The sequence below is a fragment of the Pleurodeles waltl genome, chromosome 11, assembly GCF_031143425.1.
Source record: "Pleurodeles waltl isolate 20211129_DDA chromosome 11, aPleWal1.hap1.20221129, whole genome shotgun sequence".
Lineage (NCBI taxonomy): Eukaryota > Metazoa > Chordata > Amphibia > Caudata > Salamandridae > Pleurodeles > Pleurodeles waltl.
The window spans coordinates 593,494,054-593,513,065 of record NC_090450.1 but is presented as its reverse complement, the minus strand read 5'-3'; the positions used below and the strand labels follow the sequence as shown (position 1 = coordinate 593,513,065).

Here is a 19,012-nt window from a genome sequence, read left to right as displayed (position 1 = left end):
TGTCTCCGTACCAGTAATCCTACCCAAACCACTCTGAGGTTTCTAAATGGTGATATGCAGCTCTTAACAAACCCTCACAAAATAAATAAAATATAATAATGATTTCTGAATCATCTACACTAACCGATAATTGCGTTAGCATCTAAGCAACATGTAAATCCTTTGTATGCCACAAAACTATAAATAATTAACTGGTTATCTCTGCCAGTGTGTGTCCCTCTAGGTTCACATGAGCAAATGTCGATGACTGTTGGCTTGTTGTGTGAACATAGATCTCATTAGGTTTCAGTAAAAAGATATAAAAGAAGGATATTTGCCTGGAAGGTGTTCTGGAATTTGTTTTTTTTTAAATGGGGCTTTCCGGTTGGCTTGGGTATGCACCTAAACCAAGCAGAACCCATCCACTCTAGTCAGGGCAAGGGGGTTAAATGTCCAAGATAACCCTGCTCACCCCCTTGGTAGCTTGGTACGAGCAGTCAGGCCAAACTCAGAGGCAATGTGTAAAGCGTTTGCACAACACATAAAGCACACATGACGCAATAAATACACCACAAAGGAACACAACACCAAGTTATGTAAAAATAAAATATATTGCAAAAAATATAATTGGAACAAACAAAACATGTCAATAATAACCTGCTTCCCACGCAGTTGTCAGAACATTATAGGGTACTCTGCAGAATAAGCAGTAGGCATAATAGAACACATAGATACTCGGTATTCTGCAACATAAGCAGTGTTCAGGCAAACATTACTGTAGAAATGCACTTGTCCATAAAAGGCACATTAGAGACAATATTGCAAGTCTTGAAGATATATTAATATACAGTGCCCATAAAAAGGAACATAAGCATATATAGGTCATGAAACAGATCACTCTAAAAACCTTAGGCATACATACTCATCTCTGCCCCCACATGGCCAGGAGTGGGCCTAACAGGTCACAGTTTAGGGCTCATGACATTGACATATAAACAAAACAGCAGTTCGCTTTGTACCCCTCACCTAGAAATGCCCCTGAGAGAAACCATAGAGACCACAACCTCCTTCGGAAGTTCGAATACGGTAATGGAGTGCCCAGAGTACTCTCCCACCCTGCTGGAGAGAGGGGCCTCTGGGAAACGAAAAAGGGGGCTAGAAGTATCCTCTCTGCTTTTTGTTCCAGTATGAGAGCATCTCAGTGCCTCCTTAAGCATGCCGATAGGGGAGCACCATCGGGCCCAACAGTGGTCCAAAAGAACAACTCAAGGCGCCCACACCTTCCTACCGGGCGGGGGGGCCTCTCATGTTCTCTCAACATGGTGGCAATCCAAACTGTAGTCGACCACATCCCTGTGGCGTGACTACAGGATCCAGCAGTTGTTGACGGTGGGCCAATCCGGGGAAGCCCTCCAGGGCCTCCTTCGTCACCACCCGCCTCCTCACTGGGGTTGTCTAACTCCGGCAGCTCCCCTGCCTCGGCATTGGGAAGCTGGTTCACTCCTTCCTCACGGCTCAGCCATGGCAACCCCAGGCTCCAGGAAAGGATGCATGCTTGTGCCCCGGAGGCGCTCCTTGACGGGCTCCCACGCCCCAGGGACATCAACTAGCAGCATGCGGGCTCCTGACTTCCCTTCCTCGTGCCCTGGAGCCACACAGCGGAGCTTGCTCTCGAAGCGCTATGAAAACACCAGCTGCTCGGGCACTGCGGTGATTCCTCCCTCGGGGAGATGCAGCAAGCACAATCAGGCTCAATTAAATATCTAGTAGAGCGCTCCTTCCCTGCGCTTTTAGGAATTAAAGAAATGCGCTCACCTTGGTGCTTGCAGGAATCAATGGCAAAGTGCTCCTTTGGTGTGAAGCAAATAGGTGCAGGGGGCCAGGGCCACAGCACCCAGCCTCTGGAGACAGAAAGGGGGAGCACAGGGCTGCAAGGCCCAACAAACAGGCTAGCACAAAAGTTGCAAACAATGGCAATTCCTCCCAGTGACTCAGCAGGTCACAGGTCAGTGCAACAGTAGCAGTCCATGGCGGTTCCTGGAGAGTCCTTCCAGCAGCGTTCTGTGTCCAATTCCAAGTATGTTTCTTGTCCAAATTGTGGGGGAAAATCCCTTGTACTTATACTCGGTTCTACAAAGCATTTCCAATAAAGAGGAGAGGGGGTTTCAACCAGCTACAACTTTTTCTGGGGGTGTCCCCTCTCTCCTCCAGCACAGGCTCCAAACATCAGTTGGGGGTAAACTACCCTTTTGTGTGAGGCCAGGGTACAGCCTTCACAGATGTATGTGTGCCCCACCTCCCCCTTCTCTCAGCCCAGGAAGACCATTCAGAATGTAGATGCACCGCTGTGACACATCCACCCTCCATGTGTACAGGCTGTATGAGGAGTATGCACAAGGCCCAACTGTCACTCTGCCCAGATGTGAAGTCAAGCTGCAAAACACCGGAGTTATAAGCACAGAGAAATGCTCACTTTCTAGAAGTGGCATTTCTGTAATAGTAAAAAAAAATCCACCTAATCCAATAAGCAGCATTTCTCACTACCATTACAACCCTACCAAACATGCCTACGCTACTCCTCATAAATCAGACCATACCCCCTACATCTAAGGCAGGGCACTTCTAATTCAATCCTGTGAGAAGGCAGCACTCATAGCAGTGATAACCCAAATAGGATGTTTGTCACTACCAGGACAGGCCACGTTACAAGGCACGTATCCTGCCGTCTACCTACATAACAACCTGCCCACAGGCCTAGCTAGGGCCTACCTAAGGGGTGACTTACATGTAGTAAAAGGGGGGTTCTGTGCCTGGAAAGTAGAATTAGATGCCAGGTCCCTGTGTCAGCAAACTGCATGCAGGTCCTGCGCTAGCAGGCCTGAGACAGGTTTAAAGGCTACTTCAGTGGATGGGTCAAGCAGTGCTGCAGGCCCACTAGTAGCATTTAATTTACAGGCCCTGGGTATAGGGATACCACTGTACAAGGGACGTACAGGTAAATTAAATGTGCCAATCAGGTATAAGGCAATCATACCAAGTTTACAAGGGAGAGCATATGCACTTTAGCACTGATTAGCAGTGATAAAGTGCCCAGAGTCATAACGTCAGCCAAAAAGGGTCAGAAAAATAAGGAGGAGAAGGCAAAACATTTGGGGAAAAGACCCTGTAGAAAGGCCAGCTCAAACAGAAAATAATACACATTGTGCCATTATTTAAAACATTCTACATTTTTAAAAGTTATACTTAATTTGTGACCTAATTTTAAGTATCAAGGTGTATAAAATAATGAAGATGTTTCTCTTATTGTGTACCAATATATTCACAGCTTCAGACCACTGCAAATAGCAGGCTTTGTGTTTATCTCACTCAAAGGTGTTAATTGTATTCCTTAATGTTCACAATGCAATTTCACCTTTCCAAGAATTACGTGTCCTACCACCCATTCCAGCCATGTCTGTTGACTCCTATACTGCATCCACACAACACCAGAAAGGTGAATTGCAACATGGCTCACAAACAAATTAGGAATATCATTGAACGTGCCTTTGGTTTGCTGAAGACGCCATTTCACTGTTTGCAAATATCAGGCAGGGCCTTCATGTGGTCGCCTGAGAAGATGTGACTCATCAGTGTGTTGCTGCAGGCAGTTGTTAGTCACAGGACAAGATGCAGTGTTTTAGATAGTTTTCAAAGATAGTGAACATTGGTGAATTGAGCTGTCAATCGTTTATTGCAAAGTATGTTACTTCGATTCTCACTCTGCATTGTCCACTTTATGCACTAAACCTAGCCAAACAGGATTCTTTCTTGTGCTCCATCACAGAATTGTCATGTGGTCTGCCAAAAAGCTGTCCATGACTAGAGTGTGTGTAGCTCAATTCCAGAAAACCCATGCACACTAAGTGAGTGACATGTTCACCTGCCACTCTCCAACACCTTTGTTATGCTCCCTCTCTTTTTACAGTCAGGCTTATAATGTTTAATGAATAAGGATATTCCGCTATCTAAACGTTGTACCAGATATCAACTTCGTGGCGTTCTTGTAATAGACAGCTTTCTTGGTGGTATCAAAAGAGGGGCACAATTTAACAACATAGTGGGGTTTTGTGCACGTCAACACTTTTTGTAAAGGCATCCCTGCTGTTCAGTACATCCTACTTTTCGGTCTGTGTGCTTTTTTAAGTTGATCTCTAAGCACAAATACAATAATATGCACATTGTGGCATCTGTAGAAGGTTCATTTAACAATTATCCGGTACCAAACAACACAGTTTGTGCTGCTTTAGTTATTTTTTCACCAATTTGCTACAATGTAATTGCATGCCTGTGACAAATGTATTATGTGAATATATCTCCTAGCTAAACTATGGCAATCTGTGTGTATGTGTATATATATATATATATATATATATATATATATATATATATATATATATATATATATATACATATATAATCCAAAGGTTACAGGGACGTTATAATTAGGTTCTGAATTTACTCGCACAAAACCAGAGAAATTCTGTAGTTATAGAGTTATTTCAAGTAACTATAACCCATGCCCTAAGGTAACTATATCTCCCGCCCCCGCCATGCAGTTTTTTCAGCAAAACGTTTACTGCAGATATTACGTTGATGTTATCAATGACGTTATCAAAGATGTAATGAGTGCCATAATTTGTTGGGTAATTAGTAGTGAATGCGGAGGGCGCGGGTTATAGTTACCTTAGGACGCGAGTTATAGTTACTTAAAATAAGTTCTAACTTTCTTTTAATTCTACTTCCTAACTATAACGTCCCTGTAACCTTTGTTTTTTTCATTGACTTTCTATGGTTTTTCAATTTGAAGTCATTTGGAATATATATGCTAATTCAGCCACCGCTGCCCATGTCCTTCGCCCACAACCCGCTATAACTACCCAACCCAACCCACAACAGAAATTGGCTGCAAGGCCTGGCCTGCGGCCAGATCCTGTAACCAACCCCCCTAACCACCCTACCCGACGTTGCACACTGCCTGTGTCCTTTCCATAAGGGGTGCTTCAACGGCGACACCTGGTATGTTTATATTTGTAAGTGCTTTCTATTGAGGTTTAATTTCTGTGAAATTACTATGTAGGCCAGAATGATCTAGCCTTTTGATATGGTTGTTTTGGGCAGAGCTGTATGGCCCCCCTCCCACAGCTAATTTCAGCTCTTGGGACCTGGCCTTTCATTTTATTTTATATTTATTTTGGGGGCAGGGGGGCACGCAGCACCCTCACCTGGCAAATTTCATCCATGGGGACCCCATTCCCAAGGCCCAGCCATCAATCCTGGGTGCCCCACAGGGCACCCAGTTTCCAATGGGACCGCGGGGGTAGCCTGAAAGCTCTTGTGGTCTCAGCTGGCTACCCTCCGCCTGCGGGAGACGGCATTGCCTTTGTACATAGGGAGCTGCTAAAGATGGAGAGTGGTGGTCCCCCAAGGCCATCATTGGCTCTATGAGGGGGGCTACGCAGCCCCCTCCAACATTAAGTAGCCCCGGGGATGTGGTGGTCCCTGGGACTGTATTTGATTTGGGTTCCCCGAAGGGGGTAGTCCCTGGGGCTGCGAGAAGGCTTGGTGACCCCCCTGTAATGTATTTGAGGGTAGCAATGGGGAGGTGGGCCCCTCCAGGGATGCAGGGGGTCAAGGTGTACCCCACATTTAATTAAACACTATCCCCAGGGAGGTGGCGATCCCCAGGTCTGTGAATGGCCCCCCAAATCAAAATTAGACATGCCCCCGGGACCTGGCCGAGCTAAGGGGGTGAGGGTGTACCTACTCTGGCCTTTTTTCTTTTTTTTAAAAAGAATTCTGGAATGCAACTAAAGCCAATTCCCAACATGGCTGCTTACACTTCCTTGTTCAAGTTTTGGCAGCCAATAAGATCTCAGCATGAGATAGGTAAGGTTTGCAGAGCCTTCATGTTCCTATGTATACAATTTAGTTTTTTCTTTAATTTCTCAAAAACTACTGACTGGAATTACACCAAATAACAAAAAGGTTGCTTTTTGGACCAAGAGCTACCTTTCTGCCGAATTTGGTGTAATTCCGTCCAGTGGTTAAGCAGCTATTGTTGTTCTAAATCCCCATAGAAAAATGCATAGGGCAAAAAGTGTTTTGGGACCCTTCCCCTTTTTCTCTGCCCTCGCTTGACAGATCACCCCAAAGCTTTCCAGACAGATGCTGAAGTGAGCTTCATATTTTCTTGCAAAAATTCATGAAGATTCATCAAACGGTGTAAAGTTATGAGCAAAACAGAAAAAATTAATTCTATAGAAACTAGGTGCTTACTATAACTACCTAATAGAGGGAGAGATAGATATAGATATTTAGATAGATAGACACATATATACATATATATATATATATAATATATATATAATATATATATATATATATACACACACACACATATTTTTATATGTATTCACCATGCATCCGCCATGCACAGTTTTCTCATCAATAGTTTAATTGCAAATATTACAGTGATACACAGTGAATATCTAGAAGATGTCATGACTGATTTACTATGTGGGGTAATTAGCAATGCATGGTGAGGGCCCAAACTATAGTCACCTTAGGGTACGAATTATAGTTTCCTAAGATAAGGACATCTATAACTGCAGAATTTCTATGATTTTGTGAGTGTAAAATCTGAACATAACTGTAACTTCCTGGTAACCTTTTGTTTTTTTAGTGAATTTCTAAGATATTTTTAATTCTATTTCCTAAATATAACGTCCCTGTAACCTTTGTTTTTTTCAGTGAATTTTTAGGCCGCGCACAGTGGGGGTTGGCTGCAGGGCCTGGTCTGTGGCCAAGCCCTGCAGCCAACCCCACATGCACCTAATGGACAAAAGACCAATCGGCCTGGGGAGGGGAGCCACATGCACTCTCTTCCTCCAAATCTCTGTATTGCCCTCAAAGAATCCGGCCCACCCAGAAGCCATAAAAAAAAATCAAGGGCGGGAAACAGCACTTTTAAAAAACAAAAAATCTTAGGATGGCGTATCCTTCGTGGATCCATGGCAATTTTTTTTTTTAAAGAAAACATTTTTGGCCCCAGGCAGGGGTGCGCGGACCCTCTCGTCTCTAGATATACATAAATCTTTTTCTTTAGTAACTCCAAAAATATTATACAGATTCACACCAAATTACAAAAATCACACTTTCTGGATTAAGATATAGCTTTCTGCTAAATTTGGTGTAATTCCATTCAGCTGTATTTGTGTCTAAAATCACTCTGGAAAATTGCAAGGGGAAAATGTGTTTTGTGACCACCTCTTTTCTCAGCCCCTGCTTGATGAATCATCCCGAAACTTCCCAGACAGCAGCTAAAGTCAGTGTCAAACTAGTTTTGAAATTTTCTTGAAGATTTGTCAAATGGCACCAAAGTTATTAGCAAAACAAAAAACAACTTAAATTCATTTTGATTTCAAAGGGCAGGGATATGTCTATGGTACATATACACCCTTTTCCAGCACTACCATATGCTGATGATGCAGTTCTAATGTCCCAGGCACCTAATGGTCTCAAAGGCCTAATTGATAATATTGTCTGGATCTTGAGATGAATGTATCTAAAATTCATTATAGGGCATGTGGTCCCTAAATCACGTAAGTCAAGATTTATTTCTATCAAGGGAAAGATCATTTGGAAGGTAAATTACTTATTTTACCTTGGGACAGCAGTGGCTCCTCAGCAATGGCAAAGGAGCCTTGCTGCACTGTCTCGGAGCCAGCAGCTGAAAAATAAAACAATATTTTACTATTGTTTTATTTTTCAGCTGCTGGCTTAGCCAGCCTGTGCAGTGAGACCATGGAAGGGGAAAGAGGGGAGTGGACTGCACTTAACTGCGCATGTCTGTTCTAGGCTGGCCAAACAGATATGCGCAGTTAGGTTTCTCCAACCCAGCTGAGTATTTACAGATGGGTTGGAGAAACAGCACAGACCCCTGTGCCTGAGTGAGCAGTAAACCAGCCCACTCAGGCCAATCCCGATGCTGCTCTCATACTTGTTAATAACATGAGAGCAGCATGGGGATTGCACAGGTAGTCTTTGATGCTGTCCCAGGAACTGCTGGGACCAGGAAGAAAAGGAGCACAAGGCATCCATCAGCACCAGATAAGTGTTTTTTTTATTCTTAACCCCCTCACATGATCCAACCACGTGCTCCTCCTCCGCGCTTCCCCTCCGCTCCGTCCACCCACTCCACCACTTTTAATTTGTGTCACCCGCTGCTGCCTTAGGATAACATTTTACTCACAAGGTCATCTTGCCTTTCAAATAGGAGTTTAGGTTTTTCCAAATTGTTGGGGTTTTATTTAAATGTACCCAGATAGTTGGGAATAAACCAATTATGACTCTTTTGAAAATGTACAAGTGCAAATGTTTACCACACTTAATACATGGGGCTGCTATCTGGGGATATTGGGAAATGCAAAATCATCAGACAGACGAAAATTGATTTTGTAGGCGCCTATTAGGGCAACCTCCATGCAGTCCCCACCATTTCCTACATGAGGAATTAAGCATTAGCAATGTAGAGGACTATATTAATTTAGCCATAAATTGTCTATGGCTGTTGGCCCGGTGCAATAAGCATGCCACTCTTAGCTAAGATATAATAGAGGATTGGCCAGCTTGTGATTTGGCGGACATGATCCGATATTTTAAGGATATCAAGCAGATTGCCGATGTATTGAGCAGACTTGTCTTGTATATGCCCCATCATCAGATCACTAAGGGAGAAAAATCTTGGTTGAAGGAGAAATATAGAGCCCAAAAGACTATGACATGAGATGCTGAAGAACTGAACAATAATATTACAAGATTATGCCATCATTCAAAATTCAGCAGAGACAAAGCCTTATCTATCCCTTGTTAATAAGCCTTTGGAGAGATCTCTATTAACCAGATTTCACCTGGGCAGCATTAGAAGCCATCTCAGCTTCCTTATGGGTCAATTTTATCTAACGAACATACTTTTATGCCCCTGTGACGATTTCTCTCCCCAAACACTAATGCACATTTATACTTTTGGAAATCTTATAAACCTTTTATGTATTGGTTTTTAGTTGCTGTTAAATCATATGGTTTTTATAAATTTAAACTTGCATTTAATTTTGTACAGATGATGCGCATCTATGTTTGATGTTTATGAAGTCTACTGAACGCTATTGAAAATCAGTGATTTTTTAATCCAAAACGAATTTGTTTGGTTTAAAATTGCAAGACTGAAGAGTGTAATATTTTAAGTGTGTGATTTTATGTTTATCCGTGCATAATCAAATATTGTTGAAATAAAACTTCAATTAAATATATATGTTGGTTGCTCATTATAGAACCTAATTCCAATACATTTTTTAAATCCCCTTAGACCATAGGTTGTCAGAGTATAATTGGGGTCAGCATGACATACATCTATGAATGACTATATTTGTGACATATCAGTACAGTGATGGAACTGTTTATCTCCTTTCAGTTGTACCCACAATTCTCTGTTACCAAAGAATGCTACAATTATATTTCCATATATATGGCTGCTTGCTAGTGAAAATGGTAGGGATTTTAAAGTGAATTAGTTCCTGATGGAGCCTATTCAGAAAGTAAGTTTGCAGTTGGCAAAGTAGTACCCGTGTAGTACTCTTTTGCTCACTCTTACATGCCTTTAGGAATTAGCCCTAAGAACATCTAGAATGGGAATATTTTATTAAAGTTGATAGACTGTTTGTTTAAATAGAAACAACTGTGTCCTCTTTGTGCTTTTGCTAACAGGGAATTAGACAAAGCATGCAAGAATATGTAAAAGATTACTACTCCTGTAGTACTACTTCACGTACTCATAAATACTTTGGTGAATCGTCCCACAATATTTCAGCTAAACGTTGCCTCAGAAACCCTACATTAACAGACTCCTTGTTAGAACCTATTTAAAATAACATTTTGAACTCCCTTCAACTATAGTGGGAACAGCATGTCATATATTTACTCACACCTTTTTATCCACTTATATTACTAATACCATTGAGATTTCATTGTCATTTATAAAGTGAACTAATGAAGGCCATCAGATGGCTGTAACACTATCTCCATGTACTGTCAACAGAAAAAAATGTGTTTCTAAAATGGCTGATTTATACCATTACCACTATCCTGTGGCTGAAACACCTTGGTAATGTTACATAGGGGGTCATTCCGAACCTGGCGGTCATGGACCGCCAGGGCCGGGGTTGGAGGAAGCACCGCCAACAGGCTGGCGGTGCTTCCGTGGGCATTCTGACCGCGGCGGTACAGCCGTGGTCAGAAACGGGAAACCAGTGGTGTCCCGCCGGTTTCCCGCTGCCCCAGGGAATCCTCCACGCCATGGGGATTCCGACCCCTTACCGTCATCCTGTTCCTGGCGGTTTTCACCGCCAGGAACAGGATGGCGGTAACGGGTGTCGTGGGGCCCCTGGGGGCCCCTGCAGTGCCCATGCCAATGGCATGGGCACTGCAGGGGCCCCCTAACAGGGCCCCACATTGATTTTCAGTGTCTGCCTAGCAGACACTGAAAATCGCAACAGGTGCAACTGCACCCGTCGCACACCAGCAACTCCGCTGGCTCCATTCGGAGCCGGCATCCTCGTTGCTGGTGCTTTCCCGCTGGGCGGGCGGGCGGGCGGCCTTTTGGCGGTCGCCCGCCCGCCCAGCGGGAAAGTCAGAATTACCACGGCGGTCATTTGACCGCGCAGCGGTATTCTGGCGGGGGAACTTTGGCAGGCGCCCTCCGCCGCCCGCCGAAGTTAGAATGACCCCCATAGTGTGTAGGGCGCAAAACATTTTTCAAACCAATCACGAAATCTGATGACTGCGCAAGGAAGGTTCAAGAAGGACAACACAGTGGCACAATCACACAAACATTTTACTTCCTAAAGATGTGTATTTCTTTTCAGATGAAAAATAAATTTATAAAGAAGATTCCAAGAGATGCCGAGGCCTCCAATGTGCTTGTGGGAGAAGTAGATTTCCTGGATAGACCCTTTGTGGTGTTCGTGAGGCTGAACCAGTCAATCATGCTGGGAGGAGTGACTGAGGTGCCTGTTCCCACAAGGTAATCAGAGTACTTATCAATAAGTATTTAATAACATCTAAGTGCTTGCAATAAAAGTGTGGTAGATCTCATAATCTGCCAGGGAGGAGGGGTGGTGAGGTGCGGTGAAGTAATTTTCACTAACTTGCTATTTAGCACAGCATAACGTATTGTATAGTTAAGCTATTTTGTTCCAGTTCCCTTTGGCAGTGGTAAGCATTGCTTTACAGAAGCAAAAATTAATGTTCATATTGTGTCGACATAGACACAATCTAATCACTGGTTGTTGCTGCATCTAAACAGCAGAGTTTGAACGTATTTGTATATGTCTTTCACACAATGTATATTAACATATGGAACAATAAAAGCAATAAACGTGAGAAACTCAACATTGAGCTAAAATGTAAAAAGTAAAAAGATAGATAAAAAGAAATATCAGTTTATATGTTCTCAGCTCGCGCACAGGACGACATATCTACAGGTCTGTACAGTTTTACCAGGGCATATTTCTCTTATTATTTTTTCTTAGGCCACAGCTTTTCTTCGACTAATGTGTTTTGTTTATGCTTTCTAGATGTCACTGAGCAGGAAAAATGTGTTCTTCGTCAATCTCTAGCTTTTCTACATGGAGTACATTGCACACCTTTACAAATATGTAATAAGGCGCCAAATAACCGCAACCAGGAACATTTATGTAATCCAACTACTGATTAAAGTAAACGGATTGCAGAATGAGGTTTCAAAAATATTCTGACTCATTTTATTATTTTTAGTTGTAATGTTATATTGAGAATATATATTTTTCCCAACAATGTATTGTAGAAGGCACATTCATCTCAAGAAGCAACCTTGGATTTTTTGGAGAGTGACACAGAACGTTTGGATGGCAGTGCCAGGTGGAGCGCGGTTGAGGATCGAGGAACAGAGCACACGCTGGGACACGCCGGGAACTGGCAGGGGAGGTGAGTCGCAGGGAGCGCGGAACCGGTTGCACAGTGCTGCTTGCCTCATCCCCAGCCGACTTGGCCCGACCTGGCCCCCCCAATTTAAGTCATCCAATTCGCACTATTGGAGTCGTGAGCCGGAGCCCCAAGCCGCATACCAGCATCCAGCAGCATGCAGTTGCGACCTGGTCCTGTCCGGTACTACTGCGAAAGGGCAGGCAACAGGAGAAGCTTGTGCCCCGAGGCTCACACCCAGCTCATAGAGGGGAGTTGAAGGTGAGGTGGCAGGGGTTAAGGGTCAGGGAGTGTGGTGTGCAGGCGCCTGAGCCCGCACTCACCCTCAGTCAATCGCTGACCACGCCCCAGACAGTGGGCCAGTGGAACAGCAGTGCAGCGTTTGGACCCGGGCAACACGTGGAGCCAGCAGGAAAGCAAGAAGGTAGGCTTGCGGGCCAACATTGAGACCCCAGTTGCTTGGACGTGGTGGAGCTGACGATGCCCAACTCTTTCACAGGCGTAGAGGTAAAGAGGCTTGCGTTCAGAGATCTAGGCATCCAGCAACTGCACCAGACCACCGAGCTAGAAGTGAGTGAGCCAATCGCCAAGCATCAATTCGCACCAGCATGGCACTACACATCATAGGCCTAACACAGAGTAGGAGGTGGTGCAAGCAACAGCGAGCAACTGCAGACTACCATACCTCACAGCCAAGGACAGTTACTGAGGGTGCAAGCTACTTCAGGGCTTTAGGCCGCAGTCACCTTTTTGCACGGAAGTGGCCAGTGTTAGATCAGTGTGGGTTGTGCCTAAAGGAAAGCTACCAAGCACCTCATCACCTTATTGCCGGCACACCAGTCAACTTTAGCTTGGTCACCTAACCACCAACTACCGGAAAAAGGAGCAGAGTAGCAAGGATGACACTAATTTGGGGAGGAGAAAGGCGACAAAGAGGTTAAGACAAAGCTTCCTGGACCAACAGACTTAATGGTCCAACCGAGTGACTCTACTGAGTGGAACCCTTCCACCAACCCAACAGCGGCCAAGAAACCCATCAACACCGCAAGTAAATTAGTTGGACATCACAAGAAAGAGGGATACAAAATCACTGACTTTCTGTAAACTAAGACGGTGGACAAGTCCATCCCAGCTCTCAATGGCACACAGTTGGATGCTGCTACTGGGACAACGTTTGCTGCGACAGAGATGCCCCTTCATGATAGGGAAAGCTTCCACGGCAGCACCCCAAGTGCCTCTAACATATTAAATATGGCAGAAGTACACACTGGTAACCCACAGGACTCCTTATACATTTTAAACCTTAGCAATTGGAATAACTGGAGCCAGAACTCCCCTCAACAGACTCCACAAGTATCGCAATTACAGCTATTACAGCAATCACTGGGGAGGGGGGGCGGGGGGGAAGTATCAGCAATTACATAATGAAGCATGATCCACCTCTAATTGATCTTTCGGACACTTGTGCCACTGTTTCTTCAACTGAGCCAGTGGCTTGTGAGGGATCTACTAATAGGGCCCAACCATCCAACACTACGCAAGAAGGGGAAGAGCATTGAAACCCAACAGCTATTCTGAAACAGTGTATTACCAGTAGCAGCAGCCCATTGGTGGAGATGGCGGCATACCCCTCCTCCAACCCACGGTCCCTAGTGTCCCAGCCAAGCAGGAACCCTAAGAAAGGGTTTTATAACAATAAATTAGATTAGGAAAATAACATTGGAAAGTGTATTTATGTATGAAAATTATGATATTTTAATAGATAAATTAGCATTTTTCATAGTGTTAGTTTCATGGTTTAGAACTAATTCGAGCAGAGCTTTGATTGAGTGATAATAAGTATATAGAATGGGATTTTATACTCAGTTCGCTGAGTATCAACATTTCCAACACAGACAATTTTAAATTTAAACAAAACAGTTGATCATGTAATGACACTAAAAGTAGTTGCACACATCATGGTAGCAAGGCAACTTCCAAAACATTGTGACACATTTGGTGTGGAGGAGTTTGTTGAGTCACTCAATGACATCCACAAGCTTTAGTTGTTTATTTGATGCATAATAATATGTCATATCAACTCTATGTGCTATACATAAAATATGTAGCAAACCCTAATGCAGATATCATATCTACTTAGAAATGTGCAAAACCATGATTTTATTCACAACTCTAGAGAGCTAAAAGTTTCAACGTGTATTTGTTCTGATGTAATTATTGTTTTACATAGCAATAGACCAAGAGGTAAACTCGTTATTCTTCGAAACGAAGTTAAATATAGGTGTGAAGGTGCAAAGTGCTCCTTAGGATTCATTAGAGTACAATGTTATTTTTAGGGAGCCACTAGGAATGCTACCAGAAAATCTCTATCTTCAATAAATGAGAGTATTGTCGGCAGACATGAGGGCAGGGATTCTCATGTTTCCCAATTTAGGAGTGTCACCGCCACTCTGCTCCAAGAAACTAATGAGACCATTGATGTCAAGTGAGAATAACGTGGGTGCCAGTATGCACCCCTGCCTAACCCCTCTATTTACCAGGAAGGAGTCTGCCACTTTGCCAGCCTGGCCACATCTGACATGAGTAAAGTTGTTGTTGTGCAGCCTCACTATGATATCTAAAAGATGGCTGGGTACCCCCACTTCTTGCAAAACTCGCCATAAAGACGGCCTGGGCACTAGATCAATAGCGGAACGGGGGTCCACAAGCATGACATATAGGCATCCGGCCCCAATGTGACTACTTTACGGTATAACATCTAGAGCCTAAACACATGATCAATCGTGCTTGTGGCCTCCTGAAAACCTGCCTGCAAAGAGGCCAAAATATTTTTTTCTGCCATCCATTCCTGCAGTCTACCAAGTATGACTCTACAGAAAAGCTTTTGCGAACTATCAAGTAGACTGATAGGTCTATAATTAACTGGATTTTCACAAGGACTCTTTTTTATGAGTGGGAATGATTTCAGCCCCAGCCCAGGTTGGTGGCAATGAATCCCCTTCCAAAAGAGCAGTAAACAAAGTCGAAAAACAAGAACTCCAAATATCAAGCTCTCTCTTATCCAATCCCAGAGTTTTATTAGATACAACACCCGTTATGGAAATGGATACTTTCTGGGCTGTCATTTCATAGCCATACAGGGCAGGATCAGAAGCCAGGGCGGCATACTGGGTAACCTCTACACATACAGCCACCTCCCTTTCTAAATGGTGATGATGATTGTCCCAGGGGCTCCTGTCTTATCATACCCCTCGTAGCATCTATAGGTACTCTCGGGGCACATATAGACTTGAGAAATGGGCGACCCAGTCACTAGCTGAGATGGTAATGTCAGTTGGCCTAGGCCCTTCCCTACATCCAAAGGAAACCACATTCTAAAAAGCGTGAAGGTCTTGCCGCTTGACAGCTACCAACTGTTCATCCCACTTCACCCTCTTCCAGTCCTTTTTGGCTTGATAGAGGACCTTTGTATGGGCTCTCCTTGCTGCCTGATTCAATGGTCTGTCATTAGACTTTAAGGTTTCAACCAGGCAGGTTTTAGCTTCACTGCACGTTATATTGTACCAGGTCATTGAACAGTTCCTTTTAGCCTTTCGCCCCACCTCAGCCTAGAAGAGGTTTCTCATTTTGTTAAACACCCCGTTATTGATATCTGTAATATGACTCAGCTGACCATCAGAACTCCCTACCACGGAAAAATACACCATCCCCTCCATACTATCAGCCACCAACCCGTAGAGCAGGCTAATAGTCTCCTGAGAGTTCTTAGTAGTACTCCATTTGATTCTACGTTTATTACTGGACACTCAATCTGCCATCAAGCTGCTGTCCTATAGTGTCAGAGAGGCCTTTGATATTTAAATTGAGCTTAAGAATCACAACAATACTCAAGACACATCCCCTCACAGTTGTCCCCACACCTTGGGAGGCTAAGGAATTATACTGCCCTTCAAGGACCAGTCAATCAACCCCAGACAGACAATCAAAGCGATTGTGTATTGGGATGGAATAATAGTCATCATATCTCCTCTGGTTAAGACAGTTTGCATGGTATATGGGCTCTAAGTGCTCCCTTTATGTGGAACAGGAGGGCATACAAACTATAGAAATAGTCCTCTCAATACAGGTTTCTGCTGGAAATGTTCCAGTGCTACCAGCTAAGACATGCTGGGCCAGAGACGGAGATCTAAAGTTAATGATGACAGTCCCAGTCCTGATCCACCCTCAGGATACACCCATGCCACTATTCTGACATGTATCAGGTTATTGGAAGGCACGTGGGGAAAGCCTATATACTACACTGTAGGAAAGTACCATCTTGCCTGGCATGTTACCCCCATTTTTCACTGTATATATGTTGTTTTAGTTGTATGTGTCACTGGGACCCTGTTCACCAGGGCCCCAGTGCTCATAAGTGTGCCTGAATGTGTTACCTGTGTAGTGACTAACTGTCTCACTGAGGCTCTGCTAATCAGAACCTCAGTGGTTATGCTCTCTCATTTCTTTCAAATTGTCACTAACAGGCTAGTGACCAATTTTACCAATTTACATTGGCTTACTGGAACACCCTTATAATTCCCTAGTATATGGTACTGAGGTACCCAGGGTATTGGGGTTCCAGGAGATCCCTATGGGCTGCAGCATTTCTTTTGCCACCCATAGGGAGCTCTGACAATTCTTACACAGGCCTGCCACTGCAGCCTGAGTGAAATAACGTCCACGTTATTTCACAGCCATTTTACACTGCACTTAAGTAACTTATAAGTCACCTATATGTCTAACCTTTACCTGGTAAAGGTTAGGTACAAAGTTACTTAGTGTGAGGGCACCCTGGCACTAGCCAAGGTGCCCCCACATTGTTCAGGGCCAATTCCCCGGACTTTGTGAGTGCGGGGACACCATTTCACGCGTGCACTACATATACGTCACTACCTATATGTAGCTTCACAATGGTAACTCCGAATATGGCCATGTAACATGTCTATAATCATGGAATTGCCCCCTCTATGCCATCCTGGCATAGTTGGCACAATCCCATGATCCCAGTGGTCTGTAGCACAGACCCTGGTACTGCCAAACTGCCTTTCCTGGGGTTTCACTGCAGCTGCTGCTGCTGCCAACCCCTCAGACAGGCATCTGCCCTCCTGGGGTCCAGCCAGGCCTGGCCCAGGATGGCAGAACAAAGAACTTCCTCTGAGAGAGGGCGTTACACCCTCTCCCTTTGGAAAATGGTGTGAAGGCAGGGGAGGAGTAGCCTCCCCCAGCCTCTGGAAATGCTTTCTTGGGCACAGATGTGCCCAATTCTGCATAAGCCAGTCTACACCAGTTCAGGGGACCCCTTAGCCCTGCTCTGGCGCGAAACTGGACAAAGGAAACGGGAGTGACCACTCCCCTGACCGGCACCTCCCCTGGGAGGTGTCCAGAGCTCCTCCAGTGTGCTCCAGACCTCTGCCATCTTGGAAACAGAGGTGCTGCTGGCACACTGGACTGCTCTGAGTGGCCAGTTCCACCAGGTGACGTCAGAGACTCCTTCTGATAGGCTACTTCAGGTGTTGCTAGCCTATCCTCTCTCCTAGGTAGCCAAACCCTCTTTTCTGGCTATTTAAGGTCTCTGTCTCTGGGGAAACTTTAGATAACGAATGCAAGAGCTCATCCGAGTTCCTCTGCATCTCTCTCTTCACCTTCTGCCAAGGAATCGACTGCTGACCGCGCTGGAAGCCTGCAAAACTGCAACATAGTAGCTAAGACGACTACTGCAACTCTGTAACGCTGATCCTGCCACCTTCTCGACTGTTTTCCTGGTGGTGCATGCTGTGGGGGTAGTCTGCCTCCTCTCTGCACTAGAAGCTCCGAAGAAATCTCCCGTGGGTCGACGGAATCTTCTCCCTGCAACCGCAGGCACCAAAAAGCTGCATTACCGGTCCCTTGGGTCTCCTCTCAGCACGACGAGCGAGGTCCCTCGAATCCAGCAACTCTGTCCAAGTGGCTCCCACAGTCCAGTGACTCTTCAGTCCGAGTTTGGTGGAGGTAAGTCCTTGCCTCACCTCGCTAGACTGCATTGCTGGGAACCGCGACTTTTGCAGCTACTCCGGCCCCTGTGCACTTCCGGCGGAAATCCTTTGTGCACAGCCAAGCCTGGGTCCACGGCACTCTAACCTGCATTGCACGACTTTCTAAGTTGGTCTCCGGCGACGTGGGACTCCTTTGTGTAACTTCGGGTGAGCACCGTTTCACGCATCCTCGTAGTGCCTGTTTCTGGCACGTCTCCAGGTGCTACCTGCTGCTGAGAGGGCTCCTTGTCTTGCTCGACGTCCCCCCCCCCCTCTCCTGACGCAATTTGCAACATCCTGGTCCCTCCTGGTCCTTCCTGGTCCTTCCTGGGCCACAGCAGCGTCCAAAAACGCTAACCGCACGATTTGCAACTAGCAAGGCTTGTTGGCGTTTTTTCGGCAGGAAAACACTTTTGCACAACTCTCCACGGTGAGAGGGATCCGTCTACCAAAGGGGAAGTCTCTAGCTCTTTTCTTTCCTGCAGAAACCTCAGCTTCTTTTGTCCAGTAGAAGCTTCTTTGCTCCCACAGCTGGCATTTCCTGGGCATATGCCCATCTCCGACTTGCTTGTGACTTTTGGACTTGGTCCCCTTGTTCCACAGGTACCATAGATTGGAAATCCATCGTTGTTGCATTGTTGGTTTGTGTCTTTCCTGCATTATTCCTCTATCACAACTTCTTTGTCTTTGGGGGAACTTTAGTGCACTTTGCACTCACTTTTCAGGGTCTTGGGGAGGGTTATATTTCTAACTCTCACTATTTTCTAATAGTCCCAGCGACCCTCTACAAGGTCACATAGGTTTGGGGTCCATTCGTGGTTTGCATTCCACTTTTGGAGTATATGGTTTGTGTTGCCCCTATCCCTATGTGTCCCCATTGCATCCTATTGTAACTATACATTGTTTGCACTGTTTTCTAAGACTATACT

General features: G+C 44.9%; 1 protein-coding gene across 2 annotated transcripts in view; it reads left to right on the top strand.

The window, feature by feature from the left end:
• Positions 1-19,012, top strand: part of SLC4A5 (solute carrier family 4 member 5) — a 706,789-nt gene that overhangs the window by 337,459 nt on the left and 350,318 nt on the right. For both annotated transcript variants that reach the window (XM_069214106.1, XM_069214105.1), the window contains one exon: positions 10,938-11,095. In XM_069214106.1, the coding sequence (XP_069070207.1) occupies positions 10,938-11,095 (158 nt within the window). The remainder of the gene's footprint in view (positions 1-10,937; positions 11,096-19,012) is intronic.